The sequence below is a fragment of the Papilio polytes genome, unplaced genomic scaffold (assembly GCF_000836215.1).
Source record: "Papilio polytes unplaced genomic scaffold, Ppol_1.0 DF823923.1, whole genome shotgun sequence".
Classification (NCBI taxonomy): Eukaryota; Metazoa; Arthropoda; class Insecta; order Lepidoptera; family Papilionidae; genus Papilio; species Papilio polytes.
In genome coordinates, this window is record NW_013525281.1 from 4,848,255 (window position 1) to 4,864,711 (window position 16,457).

The following is a 16,457-nucleotide window of genomic DNA, read 5'->3' on the forward strand; positions in this document are numbered from 1 at the left end:
ACCGTATTTATATAGCGCGATTAAAGTTGTAAGTAAAAAAATAAAGAGGTCTTATATTTAAACCAACTAAAGCGGTGTCACAAATAGTTGTTAAATTCTTAAATTTAACAGACTTCTTTAGCTAGCTTTCGCCCGCGACTCCATCCGCATGGCATTAAAATACAAAAGTAAATAACCTATGTGTCCATTCAGACTACCCTCTATATTTATTCTAAATTTCATCAAGATCAGTTCATTCATCAGCAGTTTAGGCTACAAACTCTAACAAACATCCATCCATCTGAACTTTCGCATTTATATTATTAGTAAGAAGTGAGATATAATCTTAAATAATGCATAACAATGTGTTGCAACTATATGCCCTATAAAGGCATAAACGATAAGTTCACAGGAAATATGACCTACTTGTACAAATGGGTATTTTGCTACAATTTATTGCATAATTGGTAAAACGATTCAACATACATATGCTTCTAAACTGGAGAAGTAAGATTAAAAAATATGTTTTTGTACAGGCTTTTCTGAAGTAGGACTGACGGTTACAAACGTTAGTTGAATAGGAGTTCTTTCAATATCGAAACCTTCTTAGGTATTTTCTTTTATATAAATCATAAGGTGGCAAACAAGCAAGCGGTCACCTAAATCCACCAAAATGGTGAAGCGATCGTTGCTCGTAGCCACTAGCAATAGGGGATGCGTTGCCTACCCTTAATCGACCGAAGAGGAGGCGCACATAAAGAGGATATTTTCTCTTCCTATGCGTCTTCTCTATCGTCAAATCCACGTTCCCTTAACATCGTATTCTAGTGAGAATAAAAGAATGGGAAGGAAAAGGGACTAAAATTAGACCTCCGACTCCACACTAATCATACGAAACTTGGAGTTGCTCCCACTTGACGCCTGTCTTCTGTGTGGTCGTGGTATTACACCGGGCGAGTCGACCCATTCATGCGAAGATGGTAAAGCGGGCTCTACCACTGTTAATGGTATGTCCCCAATTATGTCGATCGTTCGTCAAATACAATGTGATAATCTTTTGGCAACATACATTTTCCTTGTCTCTATCCTTATGTGTTTATTAGCTGCACCAACACTATCATAAACAAAACGAAAATGCAAATTAAAAGGGAAAAACAGTTCAGAAATATCCTGTTTACGAAGTTTATTTAGATGTTATCGACTAAAAATTATTTTTTAAAATTACTGCGTTACAAACAAAGTGGTGTCAACATTTAATTTATTATTTATGGTAACACCTCCATAAAATAACCATCGATGTCTGACCAAATTTAGATTACTTTTACCAATTGTAAACAAGCTATAAAAACGCGGTACCCATACAATGGGTGACGTCACGAGTTAGTGATTTCTTCGGCATCAACCTCACTGCATTTAATACTTCGAAAATAGAAACAATGGTGCGATGGCCAGTTACACGTTTTGTGGAAAAGAATACCAAGTTATATTGTGTTCTTTGCCAAGTCATGCTTATGTCGTCTTTCACAAGTAAATCTTGATTTATTGTATAATATTATTAACCACAGGATGTTTATAGAAGTGATTATTTTCAATAAACAAGACATACAGGAGGATTCAGTAAATGTTTCTGTAAAATATATATTTTTTTGCATAAACATAAGCGATGTATCACTCAATAAATATTTACTAATAATTTATATAATTAATAATTTTATTCTACATGTATACTATAAATTAAAAACATAACTGCATGACTGTTTCAATTCCTAGCTTAGCCGATAGCCGCGACATCGACTGCGCACATTTAAAAAGTTAGGTAAGTAGTCTATGTGTTCTTCTAGACTATGTTCATCATTTACATCTTTGCTTAACATCTAGATCCGTTAAGCCGTTTTGGAGATACGTAGAACTGAACATCGACCCGTACATTTATAATATTTGCATGAAATATGATGTTAATTTTAAGTATGTTGACAGTATATATGTTAAAATTGGAAAGAGAAACTTTATTATCCATGTTATATTAAAAACATGGAAACATAGCTCAAAAATCTAAGGTAACACCAGTTCCTTGTCTTGCGTTTGTGAATCACTATTCTTAATCATGTCTAAAAGACGCAATCTTGATACACCTATTAAAAATATCTACAAGAGATGTGTGACGTCACTACCAATCTATAGTAGCCTTAGTTGTATCCGGGACGCTGATGACGTCATTTACGACGTCAAAGACTAGACACGCAGATTTACGCCATTATTGTATAGAACACAATTTACGCATTCCATTACGAAATAAAGAAAAGATTTTTTTATAATTTTTTTTAATTGATAGCTTTGAAAATAGTTTTGAAGTCACCGTTTTAGGGTTCGTTTGACATGTCGCTCACACACTAGCCATAGGTGAATTTTGCTTATTGGTACCGATTTTACTTAAACCATTATTATGTTAACATGTTTGAATATAGGTTAAAATAATCGATGTCGGTCTGTTTGCGTTTACATGATTCATAACCACGGAAGTAATTGATTACCTTTTACGGTTTGCCTACGATACTTATACCGACCAGTCAAAAAAATATATAAAACGGTTTTTCTACAAAATTACATTTTATTTCCGTTTAAACTATTTTACCGCATTAGTTATATTTCGTTTACAGCTTTTAACTGCAGAAACATAGGGGTAATATACATGTGGAATACATTACTAATAACGTCTTAGTAATAGGCACATTATACTGTCTGTAAAATTGATTGCCTCGCGTGTCTAGCGATGTGCTAAGTTTGTCTAACACGCAGATGTATTACCTAAAATACTAAAGAGTCCTGTAGCTAAAAATAGTGCATATGTGAAAAATAAAAACGTGACCTATAAGGTCTTTTTGGCCTTTAAATAAAAAATAAACCAAATTCAAAAATTGTCGTCTAAAAGGCCTGTAACACACTTTCGCAAAAGGGATCTGAAATAAATCTAACGATATGAACTTGACATATATTTAGTTGATTTTGGCGAATCATTTAACAGTGTATAGTAAACTAATACGTAGCGAACTATGCGTTCCATTTTTGGTTTGTTTCTTGGTTTGGTTCACAATATGCTTCGAGTCGCTTTTGCGTATGCTAGATGTAATTTAAATATGTTTTTCTACTTAAATTGTGTTTTTTAGTCAAAGAACGTAGCAAAAATTATGTTATAATCAATTCAATCAGAGTAGATAGAAAGCAACATTTCCACTTGCATCAGTAAATCAATACGATCGAATATATCTGTGTGGGCGGCGTCATATCGTGATTTGTGATGACATCGGTATGTGGGGAGATTACAATATATGACCAAAATGTCAACTTCAATTTTTTATACAAAAATATATATCTAACAAGTCACGTACGTATTAATGTACCTATTGACTGGTGCTATTCATATTAGGCAACTAAAATATACATTGGACATGATACAGCACAACCCATAATTCCATACCCCAACAAGAAAAAGTGGATTTGACGGCGGAGACGGATAGGGTAGGCAACTCATCTGTAATCTGTGGATGTCTATGAGCAGCGGTCGGTCCGCCATTTCGGCGGATTCAGGTGACCGGTTGCTCGTTTTCCACCTTGTATTATAAAAAAGACGTGCCCCAGACTATACCATTCCTACTTTTTCTATGAGTAAGAAAATAATCTAGGAATTTAAACCGTAAAACTTGGATTAATTAATTATAACCGTTTAAACACTTTAGAATCAACGAATTCACAACTTAAAATCAAACCTCAATATCGCATGACAAAACAAACGTGAACGCAATAACAAAAACAAATATTTTAAGTGTATAATAATGCATTGTATTCGATTCACTACGCAGACGGATTGCCAAAAGCTACGGTTACTTATATATGTTACGTCCATGTTGGGAAGACAAAGCAATAGCCGCTGGTTATCATGGACCACAAAGGGAGAGAGACTAAATAAAACTCCGATGACCTACAATATAGTCTGTCCGCTTTTTAATATTGTTCTGCTAATGTAAGATGGTTGCCTATATGTGTATAACTTTAGCAAAACTATTAAAACGTATAAAAACGAGTATTGCAAACTAACTTTCCTTGTAATTAGACTAATATCAAAGATAAAAGATACCAACAACTATTCTTTTTACGTACGTTATAATGGCCTATCCTACAAATCTTGTAAATTGTCAAATAACAATCCAACGTATAAAATATGTGATGAAAATATTGGATTCTGGTGCTCCATCTGACAGTGACGTCACTTTTAAGCTATCTGAGCCTCTATCAGCCAGTGGTGGGACAGGACAGGCCCTTAAACTTCTTACTCTAAATCAAATAGTTTTTTAAAACTGTTGGTGGGGAAATCACATATTACATGAAATGATTATTCTTTGGTCACCGTGTTTGACCACAATCTATTTCACCGAATTCTGTCTCATCTCGAACGCGAACAAACCGCAAGTAGGCCAGTTTTTTCGGAATAAGACAGAAGTAGGGGATCACAATGTCGTATAATATCTAAGCACCGGTATTGTAAAAGTGGAAGTGACTAAGTTTAGTCATTCAAGCGATAATGAGTACTAATTGTCTGAGTCACGTCACATACCACAATATTATGGACTGAAGGTGGGAAAGGAATGAGTAATTCACAGCGATCAAAGTTATACTTGAATACTTAAAGTTGTAGAGCTTCTGTGACGTTATCGTATTTATAATCAAGTAATTCCTATTAACTTCAACACTATAACGGCCAGAAAATCGAAAGAATATTTCGATAAAGTAAAAGTTATTTTATTCTCGTTTTCCGCTTATTTCTATAACTAAATCTGTCAAGTACATTTTTTTAAATAAATGGTTACTACCAAAAATATATTGACCATCTTAGGACTTTATATTAATCATTTCCCGTGTTAATCAATCCTACTAATCTTACTGATATTATAAAAACGCAAGTTTAGATAGATGTTTGTTAATTTGTAGCCTAAACTACTAAACAGATCTCGATGAAATTTGGCATAGATGTAGAGGATAGCCTGAAGGAACAAATAGGCTACTTCCTTTTGTTCTGATAATTCCTGGAGTCGCGGGCGAAAGCTAGTATTGCATAATATATTCAGTGTCGTAGCAATAACATAGAGGTATCGCTATCAGCTTATCTTTGTATCTACGACTTGTCAACAAGCGCTTAACATTTCGGCGATAAGGTATTGCTTGTGATAGTGGAGCCACTTGCAATGTCCAAGTATGACTGCTTAAATATAATTGATCGCTTGATTAACTTATCAGGGCTTTGTTTACTTTGTCTTAGCTGATAGAAGATCGAATTAATGAAAATTGACATTACATTCAACATTTTTTTTAACCATTTAACCCTCCAAAATGGAATACATGGTTTTTTTAACGTTGTATTTTTTTGCAAATGGTTTCTAATGTTCCCTTTTGTATATAGTGGACACTGGAATAGCGTATATTTGTAGAGCTAGAACGTTATGAACAACCATAAATACTCACTTCATTTGTTTGACGATAGTACTCTTGCCCGATTCTCCGGCACCTGTAAATATAAAAATAATATTAACATAGTTTCATACAAAAACGATTACAGAAATAAACTTCTATTAATACAACATTTAAACGATTTTACTTAAAATTAACGTTGAGCATAGAAATTATTGTAATACTATATACTTATAACTTTGAGATAAATGCTAATCGACTCGAGATAAGTTTCATAATAAATGCAGAAAAATATTTATGATAGAAGAATTTGCAATATCATCGCGAGATCGCTGGCGAAGTGATGGGCGAGTCCATAATAAACGTTCGCTCGACCGCCGCACATAAAACGGCAGTGATATAAAAACGGTTAATTACCTAACGAATGTAAACCGTTCATCTCGCTTTAAATGCATGTCTCACTGAATAAAAATAGGATAGGAAATAAAACACGGCGCTGAACGGAGCATAGAAAGTATACGAAGGCACGTAAATCTTGTACGCGGTTTTAAATGTTCGCAATATCATAAAGCTTCGGATACAGTGGAGTTAGGTGGTGTGCTGCCAATGTTTAGGAGTGGTTAGTGTACCATACTCGTAAACCTTGCTTCGATAGTAATTAAACTACACAAATACATTTTAAAAACTATTAACTTGAAGAACCATTTTTCCTTTAGTTTGAAAATAGCTAGCAGATATTTAGACTGTTAACCACAACGGTAAACTTAGTGCCTGTCCCACCACTGGCTGATAGAGACTCAGATAGCTTATAGATGACATAACTGTCAGATAAAGGACCAAATCCGATATTTCCATCGCATATTTTACATTGGATTATTATCAGATCATTTACAATTTGGTGGGACAGGCCCTCATTTTCTTATTATTAAGATGTATATCACCTACATCACCAGGTACCAGATAATTGTTGACAAGGGCCGTACACAATGAACTAAGGTACGTGGGCGCTCACTTAACTCTGTCAGACTCGGGTCTCAATCCTGACCCCAGCTGTATCTAATTGGCCAGGCTGCGAACGGCCGATCCCTGACCCCTCGATATCACCTACTACGTGTCGTCTCCTGATTTAATATAACTTGCAGGACGCGAGCTAGATAGCAAATGCTACTATGAATTGAATACAATCCTTATATGTGTCATACTGATATGTGTTCGAAGACTGAACTGAATAAACTGGTAGCAAAATAATTTATATCGTTAGAGTAAATGTAATCAAAGAACCGTCATTCATAAATGTACGTGCAATCAATTGAATGGTAAAATAAGATTACTAAGAAAACAACCGTAAAAACATGACTTGAAACTAAATTAGTTAAAAGTAAAAAGCTTTACGACCTAATCGAAAGAAAAGTCTTGAAAACTCCATAATTTTTTTTAATATTTAAAAACGTCAATATTTTCGTTGTACCATTTACTTTATCGACCAGAGCCGAAGAGGCGATCAAGAGGCGCTTTTTGTGGCTTCATCGCGATAATATCTACCTCGCCGGCAGTCACGAGAGCTGTCTGGTACATCCGACGCCATATCAACGGTAACACGAGGCCCGCACGATCTCAACATCAGTATTCTAATAAAAAATTCTTATTAGGAATGTGTTGAGACAAAACAAACGTGATACTTAGATTTGCGAACATATTTACTGGTAAACTGGACTAGTAATCTTGCCTATAATATAGATTTTGGGGTAGGGATGGTATTTGCTTGTATAACAATGGCAGCACGCGATACAATATTTTGGACATATCATTGTGATGTGGGTAGAACATGAGAAGTGAACACAAGTAATACTAATGCTACGAAATATTCTCAACAATTTATTTGATTATTTGATGGTATGCCTATGACCCATCATTAAGCATTTCTTTGGGAAGATACATTGATATGTAAATCCGCCACCCCTACTCTATTGGGCACCTAGAAGAACAGAGAATTCAAACATCACTTTTTCCAAATACCTAATAGTAGAGTTTGTAATTGGTATAAAAATAATTATTATTAATTATGCAATAAAAAAACTTTATGAATCAATTATGTGACATTTTTCTAATTAGAAATGTTATTCAATTTTTGTAACAATTTTGATTAAGCAATTATTTAAAGAATACTTTTAACATCAATAACCAATATACATGGTACCTTAGCCATTTCGCTATACCTTTTTGTTTAAATTCATTTAGGGAAAAAACAGTTATATTTGACTTGTGACCATTTGAACCCTTGAGGCACGAGATGGGCAGTTGATGAATTCTTCATTAGCACCATGGCTTAACACAAATAATTAACACTCCATGAGTCTGTTAAAGAATTTATAGTTTTAACTAGATACTAATAAACAAACTAGTTAGTAATATCTCTGCTAGTTAAGAGCCATTAATTTGTACATATTAACCATTTATAACAAAACATGAGGAAGGAAAAATACATAAATGAATTCTTTACCAAGAAGCTTGAATGAGATAAATCATGTTTCTCTTTAATTTATAATATAAAAGATATTTTTTATTCTTTTTCCACCTTCTAATTTAAATTTCTGTAATAAGTAAATAGTATAAACTTGTTACACTATGTAGCATTAAATTAGTAATTACTACTACACTAATAATTAGCTAAATTAATGATTGGAGGTATGTCCACATTAACAGTCCAGACATGTAGCATTTATTGGAATGATTCATCATACCAATCCTCATAATTACAATTATTAATCATTGACCCGTTATTTGAAATAGTCATAGTAAATACTGTCAAAACCGGTTACAACTTTGTCCAGTCATGATAAATCATAAAAATACTGTACACTGTAAAACCAATCATTGTTTATAATGAATAGCTGCATATTCATCATATCTAAGATCTTTAAGACATAATAAACATATTGTTAACCAATGTCATATTAATGATTTTTATTAAGTTTTAGCAGTTTACAGTAACAATCAAGATTTTCTTTTATAAATTTCTAGTGTCTTGCAAACCACTTTTTGGTAATGTTAACAAAAGCTTCTACAATACTAAGGGCCTGTCCTACCAAATTGTAAATTGTCTGACAATAATTCAACATGTGATGGAAATATCCGATTTTGTTACCTTATCTAACAGTGACATCACTTTTAAGCTATCTGAGACTTTATCAGCCAGTTGCAGGACAGGCCCTAAAGGTTGTGGATGTCATTTGGTTTTATAATTGGTGTTTGAGGTCATTATAAAATGTATTACTATAGCCTTTCACCATTGATTTAGGACATCTATTGTTCTAAATGAACCTAAAAAGTATATTTTTAGTTTGCATTTTGTAACATTAATGTAATTTAATAGTTGCCTAAAATTACATTTCAATATTCACAATAGTGCCAAGATTTTAATAGTAACCAATAATTGTTTAAAACATTCTTTTGTTCAGACTATGTATTAATAAATTATATAAGAAAAGTATATCTTAATTTATCTAATACTAGTTTTTGCCCACAACTCCATCTGTGTGGAATTGAAAAAACAAAAGTGGATAGCCTGTGTATTCTTCCAAACTATCCTCTACATCCATGCCATATTTCATCGAAATCCATTTGGCTGTTTAGGCTAAGAACACATTTATAATATTAAGTAAGCTGTATCAAACTATGTTGTTGGGATCACATAAAGCAAACTGAACTATTGATTACAGTGAAACCTAATGACAGATAACAATTAACAATAATAGTAGAAGTTATATTGTTACTGCTTACTGGCATGCATATGTTAATCAGATAACTAAGGTAATTGAACTTTACATAGTTTATAGCTTTCTTTAATAACCTTTCATACCATGGTTATTCATTTAGTTCTAAGGATAAGCATGTCATGTTTAATATAACATTTAAACCTTTTGAATTCCCAATAGGATTAAAGAAATAAATATATTTCAGAATGTAATATTCAAGTAGAATCAAAACTGCGAACTCTCTATTTATGAAAGCAATTGGCGCGTTCATTTACTCAGGGAATACTAATAAGTTACCAAGCCAAAGCAGGTACCTGTTTATTTTAAATTTCCGCCATAACTTACACTTTGTGATGGAAACAAAATTACGAATAGCAATTTAGCATTGTTTTTGCACTTTTTAACATATTGTGACGAGTAAATAACAACTCCAAATACGTGATCAACTACAACCGCAAACATAACGTTTGTGAGTGCAAATCCAATACATGGGTGCGGCCATGTGCGTGAAGTACAGAATAATGAGACACCGTACCTAGCAGCAACAGTTTAATATCTTTGGATGCTTGGATTCCATCATCTTTCAGGGTCTTTTCGATTGCCTTGCTACGAGCAGCGGCGGCGCGCTCTTCTGCCGACTGAGCGCAACCCATTTTGGCAGCTATCGGTGTGCCTGTGCCGCCGTCCGCCCCGACTCCCGAGCCGGGCGCACTCTCACCGCTCCCTCTGCATACGCTTCACACGCGTCCTGCCGCTCCGACTTCACCGGAGCCACCCTACACAATGTTAGCACCCAACACAGTAACCTAAATCTATCACTAAACACTCTCCGATTGACTCACTAAGATAGGAATATGGCCGCACAATGTAAACTTTCACAATTTTCTAATCCACTTCACACTGAAACGCGTAACGGCAGCGTAACTTTAATTGATTTTATGAATCCGTATGAGATAATGGCGGCCGGATGACAAGCACCAGCTCCACTCCGTGACGACTGACGGCGACCGCGCCCCGCTCGACTGACGTTCGTGTGCATTCGGCGCCGTTCGCTCGGGCTCGCTCACACATGCGTGAATCCGAATTCACACACGAAAGAGAACAAAATATGGTTTTACCAAAACTTTATAGATCTAATACCGCAAAAAATTTGAATAAAAGGTTTTCTATCAAAAACTATAAATTAAAAATCAATTTAGTTACTTAATTTTTTAAGATAGAATAAGATTGTCTGAATAATGGTAACTCTCAATTCTTTATTACAGTCAAGAAATATTTGAAGATGGTATGAGATAAACGTACAAACTATACAAAACAGATTACCTGCTATTACAGAAATTTCAAAAGCTCTCAGCAATATTACAGTTAATTCAAGCCATAGGTTAAGTTAATTATAATCACTTTCTTTAAATGTATCCTATTGTTATGACTATTATAGGATACATTTTAAGAAACTACTGTAAAAACTATCAGTAGCAACAAGTTTATTTGAGTAACTATGCAAATATATGGTGACCTGAGCACTTTTAATAAACCTATAGACTTTTATAACTAAACTTCATTTTCTACATTCCTTAAAACTAAGGTATAAGAGAAATAGAATGGCAAGTTGCCGAATTTTTTAACCCTAGTAACCTAAATATGGTATATTTTTCCCTACCCCAATTTTCCGTATTGTTCACCTTATTTACATCACCTACATAGATTTATCCTACCATATAATCATTAGCATTCTTTTACATTTTTTTTCTAATTCCTTTCCTACAAGTCTTAAACGACCTAAAACTCGTACAGGGAGTCTTCAAAGTATTGAAGGATTTTGCATAAAAATGTATGAATCATTTAGAGAATCAACAAGCAGAAACATTGTCGATTCGTGCCGATTCGATGTGCCGCAGTCGATATGGGTCCGTCCGAAGTGCGCGCGCTATGCATCAAAAGTCAGAGAGAGATAGAGAGAGAGAAACAGGCTCCATTACCAAGGAGCAGCAGCTTGATGTCCTTGGCGGCCTGAATGCCATCTTCTTTGAGGTTTTTTTCGATTTGCTTGCTGCGCGCCAGAGCGGCGCGTTCCTCGGCCGACGAAGCGCAACCCATGGCTATAGCGCGCACGGCGTGGCTCGCTACGCGCGGCAGCGCCGTGCTCCTGGCATGCTCCCGGCTCGTCGTCGCGCGCAAGTGGCACCGCGCACGCGCTCTATCGCGCACGCGTACTTTCCCAGTAGAAACTCGCGTTAACCGCGACGGTGTCTACTTCCCCGTCCTTCTTTTCCTTAGAGAGCGTCAAATATCCGTCCCTCTACCAAATAGAGGTCGCGTCGCGCTGTACCCCCGCGAACGAATGACGGGCGACGCAGCAGTTTCCTCACGGGAGCAGTGCGCAGGCTTACGTCTTCGCCTCCGCCTCCACCGATATAACCGATGCGAACCAAATTATGCTCTCTTTCCACCCTGGTATACTAATCACATCCTACCCTTACATATATAATCTGTCCTTTTCGATGTTTCAAATATTTGGACAAAGAGAAAAGTGTATTACGACTGTTTTATGCATGATATTTAATAATTATTAATAAGATCACAAAGTAAAAAGTCAGTCTTATCAACACATCTTCAAAAGAACAGTTAAACATTGTTTAAACAATGTTTAATTAAATTATGTTATAAATATGCTTAAACAATATAATTTTAGGAGTATCTCGGATTTCATAGTCTCTCGTAACTCGTAACCCTGTTAATTTACTCAATAGTATAGTAAGGGCCGATAAGGGCCTTCTATTTCTACGGCCTGCCTGTCCTAAGCAGCAGTTTTATCGCTATCACCGCCCTGGCCGTAGAAATCTCACCCAGGGCGCAGATAGCGTTAAAACTGACAGTGAATTTAAGTTTATTTTATCCATCCTTTTTGATAAAATCCTTGGGTTCTTCGATTAACTCAACGTCAATTATTTACTCTATGATTTTTATTTATCGTATCTGTAGACCAACCATAGACAATTTCAATCATGACATATACAAGGGTTGCCTGCATAGGTGTTTTCCTTATGTGATGGTAAATGGATAAATAGGCAGTTCGTAAGATTCTAATTTTCTGAATGTTTTTTTATTACTCAACCACTTTTCGTTCATCATTTAATAATTTTTTTTTTCGTTATTAATTCCCTCATTACTCAATGCAGTACTAAATATGAAAAAAAAAATGAAATTGTACACAGATTTAACTGTTTAAGCCATAAGTATATTTATTGAATAACTCTTTAAATTAATTTTAAAATGTAAGTCATTATTATAGTAGGATATGCACTTTCCTGTCTTTTTTATTTTTAGGAACTTTTGGGTGCAGCGTCACGATTGACATTGTCAAATCATTTATACCACTAAAAATAAATATAAGGCGGGAAAGCGACGGTTTATCACTTTTAATAAATATTCTAGCCATTTTATTACTAACATGGATTCAGACGACGAAATCGAGGAGTCAACGAAATGGGAAGGAAGTCCAGGTACTATTATACTTATTAATGCTATGGAAGACTCGAGTACACTTAACGTTGCACATGAAGCAACATGTTTACTGATAAGGCAGTATTTGCGATCATCGAGCTCTCACAATGTAGGAGTATGCCTTTACGGAACAGATCAAACACAAACAGACTTAAACTCTAACAATATTATTGATGTGATATCAATGGATACCCCAACCCTAGCAGGGTATAATAAATTACGTGCGATGGACATTCCATCTTATGGCAAAGCCACAGAGTATGTTTTATCGGAAGTTTTATGGCACTGTAGTAAAATATTCAAGGATTTCAAAAAGAAGCTGTCCTCACAAACTGTCCTTATTTTAACAAAATTGAATAATCCACCTATAAAAACTGATCAAAAACGAACTCTTGATAGAGTTGTAAATTTAGTTGGATCCCATACTAAGATCACATTTATCAATATTTCATCAGATGATTACCCAATTGACAAATTCTACAAAGAAATGTTGATTGATATTAATAAGTCTCAGGAGTACACCCTGCCAAAAGCAGTATGGGATCCCAAGGTAATACAAAATATGATGTATCAACAATCTCATCGGCACTTAGCTGTAGCCAAATTGTCTTTTGAAATTGGCCCTGGCTTTTCTATAGGTGTAGGTGTTTATAGCTTATTAAGAAAATCAAATCAATCTTATCACAAAACATCAAATATAGATGCAAAAACCAATGAACCATTAACAAGAGTGACAATGAAGACAAAACTTACAGTTAACCCTAGTACATCTCACCAAGACAGTGATGATGAAGTTAGTGGAGAACCTAAAGAGCTTCCCTTATTAGATTCAGAACTATTGTTCTGCCAAGAATATGGTGGTGAAAGAATAGAGTTCACTAAAAAAGAAAAGGAAGAAATGAGTAATCCATTTGGACCTCCTATGTTAAAATTGTTAGGTTTCAAACCCACTATAAAATTGTGCAAGGAGAAATGGTTTCTGAAAACTGGATATTTTTTATACCCAAATGAATCTATTATTGAAGGGTCAACAGTAGCATTTAAAGCTTTGCATAAAGCTTGCGATGAGATGAAAACTGTTGCTATATGTATGTTATGTACTAGAGCCAATTCAAGACCAAATATAGTAGCTCTTTCCCCTTGCACTAGGCCCTTGGATTTAGAAATAGAGATTGGTTTTGATGTTATTCACATACCATTTGCAGAAAATGTAAGAGACATACCACAACTTGATGAAGAATCTGAAAACCCAACTATACAAAAAAAACAGAAAGATGAAATGAATAAAATTTTAAATTGTTTGCTTTTTGACTATAAAGCTGATATGTTTGAAAATCCTAAATTGCAGTCCCAATATCGAGCTATAGAAGGTAAGGCTTTACAAGAAACATTTATTGAGCCTTTTGTTGATACAACAATACGAAAGCCTGAAGTATATCAGGTTATAAGGGAAGATGTATTTGAAGAGTTGTTTGGACCATTTGGAGTATCATCAATTAAAAGATCATGTAATGCAGATAAAAGTAATACTAAAAAAAAAATAAAAATTGAGGATATTAATGAAACTTTGGTGCAGGAAATGATAGTAAACAAATCTGTTGAAAAACTAACAGTGATTCAGATAAAGAATATATTAAAAGAAAGAGATATAACCTTTCCAAAAAGTTCCAACAAAAGTGATCTCTGCAAGCTGGTTTATGAAAATTGTGCTTAAAGTTGAATTTGTGATTTAAAAATAATGGCTAAGCTACATGTAATTTTAAGAGAAAGTTAAAAACTATTTTTGGTACTGTGATTTACAAAATTAAACAAATAATTATTCCATTTACATACATTTTAATCTTGTAATATTTGTTAGAACACAAATTACAAACAATAAATTAACTAACTATATCTTTAAGCTTTTATTTCTAAATAGATATTTTTAAACTACATTCATAAAGGTTTTAAACAGAAGTATTCTGTTGATACTTACAAGAATAGTAGTAACATTTTAATTGTGTTTACCACTTTAACTGTTTTAAATTTTATTTAATCTTAAGTGTTATAAGTCTTAGATATACAATGAGCCATCAGCAGGCCCGAGGTGGTGAATTCCAATCAACAAAGCATCAACTAATGTCCACACTCCCAATCCACCAAAACTGAAAAGTTTCCCTATACCCTCTTGCCAATGACCGAGATAAAACCTATCTGCACCAAAACCACCCAATGTCAATGCAAGTATAAGGGCTGTGCCCCAACATGTCCCAGCTGTCCATGAACATCTTATTTTCTTCAAGAATCTTCGTTTACCCAAACAAATAATGTCATCTGACACAGTACAGTTTGTTCTAGAAGAGAAAATACAAATGAACTTAATTTTATAGTTTATGAATTACTAGCTATTGCTCGCGACTTTGTCTGCGTGAAATTAAAAAGCAATAAAAAAGTTACTCAAATAAATTGCCTTTCTAACAGTAAAAGAATTTTTAAAATCGGCCCATTAGTTATTGAGTTATTTCAATACATACAATAATACAAATCTTTTCTCTTTACAACATTAGTATAGTATAGTTTAATACATTTTAGATGACTTACGTATAATATTTCAAAGGTGATGCTAAGGAATTGCAATTAGCTTTTTGATCACAACGATGTTCCCATTTATCTGTTTGATAGCAAAAGTGACACATTGATGTTCTGTTAAAAGTCTTGGAACCCTAAAAGTAAGACAAAATTGTCAAAGAAAGCTCTAGACTAGACATTTTTTTACAGGATTATTTGAAATTTCATGCTTTCAAACCTCTAATGGATATTCTTAGATAATAAACAAGCTAAATTATATCAAGCACTTACATTGCAGACAATTTTTGGTTTCACGAAACAAGTATAGTTGTACAAGTTTCCATAGACACAATCAATACTTCTGTCACAAGTTATGCAAGGATAATTGAGTACAGCACAATCTGGAACTTCCTGTTCTAATGTTGGACAACTTTTCAAATAATCATCACTGCCACTGAAGTTAATAGCTTTGTCTCCTGTATCTCCTTTTAACTTATTCTCTTTACTCTGTATATCCATGTTATTATTTGCTATAAAATAAAAATATTAATAGACATGAATTGCAGAACACTAAAAAGTCTATAATCAATCTAATTCAGCACTATTAATAAATGTAGAAATAAGGAAATTACACTGGTGCTAGTTTCTTTGTATTATGAAATGTTTTAGTTTTACGTAGAGATATGGTTATCTTAAAGAATCCGAAACTTAGTTATAATTAAAACATGTACTTACCCATATCGGTTACATGGATTGTATTAAATATGATTAACAAAATTAAAACAAAACAGTCCCTAATTGTAATCCTTAGAGGTAACAACGGTCGCATTTTTGTAAAATTAGGAACTTTTTACATTGCACAAAATCTAGATAAAGTTCTTCTTATTTTATTTATCAACAGAATGTAATATATTTTATTGTCTACTTTCTTAAAAGTGAAAAAAGGGATTTTAACAACAATAACAAACGATCAATATCAAATCAAACTCAAATGTCATCTCTTGTCAATGTCAATACATACAAATAAAAAACTAAAATGTCAAAGAGCATGTAAGTAACATAGGAACTTTGTGTGTATGATTTTTCTCCTTTAATTCAATAAGGCCATGAAAAACTACAATTTAAGGATACAAAAGGCTTCCTTTTAGGCTTACAAAGATGGTAAGCTAGTGTCTACTAACTGTAACATAAATGGAAGTTTCTTTTATTCAA

At 33.9% G+C, this 16,457-nt stretch overlaps 2 protein-coding genes across 2 annotated transcripts; one reads left to right on the forward strand and one right to left on the reverse strand.

Moving 5' to 3' along the window:
- The first annotated feature begins 12,516 nt into the window (after positions 1-12,516).
- On the forward strand, positions 12,517-14,523 carry LOC106102159 (X-ray repair cross-complementing protein 6). The gene has a single exon (XM_013281570.1). It carries the CDS (start codon positions 12,646-12,648, stop codon positions 14,410-14,412), a length of 1,767 nt encoding a protein of 588 aa, XP_013137024.1. The 5' UTR covers positions 12,517-12,645; the 3' UTR covers positions 14,413-14,523.
- Positions 14,524-14,585: 62 nt separating this feature from the next.
- LOC106102214 (TM2 domain-containing protein almondex) lies at positions 14,586-16,202 on the reverse strand. Its single transcript, XM_013281632.1, has 4 exons — positions 15,981-16,202; positions 15,537-15,775; positions 15,279-15,400; positions 14,586-15,031 (listed from the first exon to the last, which is right to left on the reverse strand). The coding sequence occupies exons 1-4, from the start codon at positions 16,072-16,074 to the stop codon at positions 14,752-14,754; spliced, it is 735 nt and encodes a 244-aa protein (XP_013137086.1). The 5' UTR covers positions 16,075-16,202; the 3' UTR covers positions 14,586-14,751.
- Positions 16,203-16,457: the final 255 nt, after the last annotated feature.

Bases quoted from the DNA above. Each gene is read 5' to 3' on its own strand.
- LOC106102214 (XM_013281632.1), bottom strand. From the start codon at position 16,074: ATGCGACCGTTGTTACCTCTAAGGATTACAATTAGGGACTGTTTTGTT. The intron at 15,776-15,980 runs GTAAGTACATGT...TTTATTTTATAG, and splicing joins AATCCATGTAACCGATATGG to CAAATAATAACATGGATATA. The intron at 15,401-15,536 runs GTAAGTGCTTGA...TCTTACTTTTAG, and splicing joins AACCAAAAATTGTCTGCAAT to GGTTCCAAGACTTTTAACAG.
- LOC106102159 (XM_013281570.1), top strand. From the start codon at position 12,646: ATGGATTCAGACGACGAAATCGAGGAGTCAACGAAATGGGAAGGAAGT.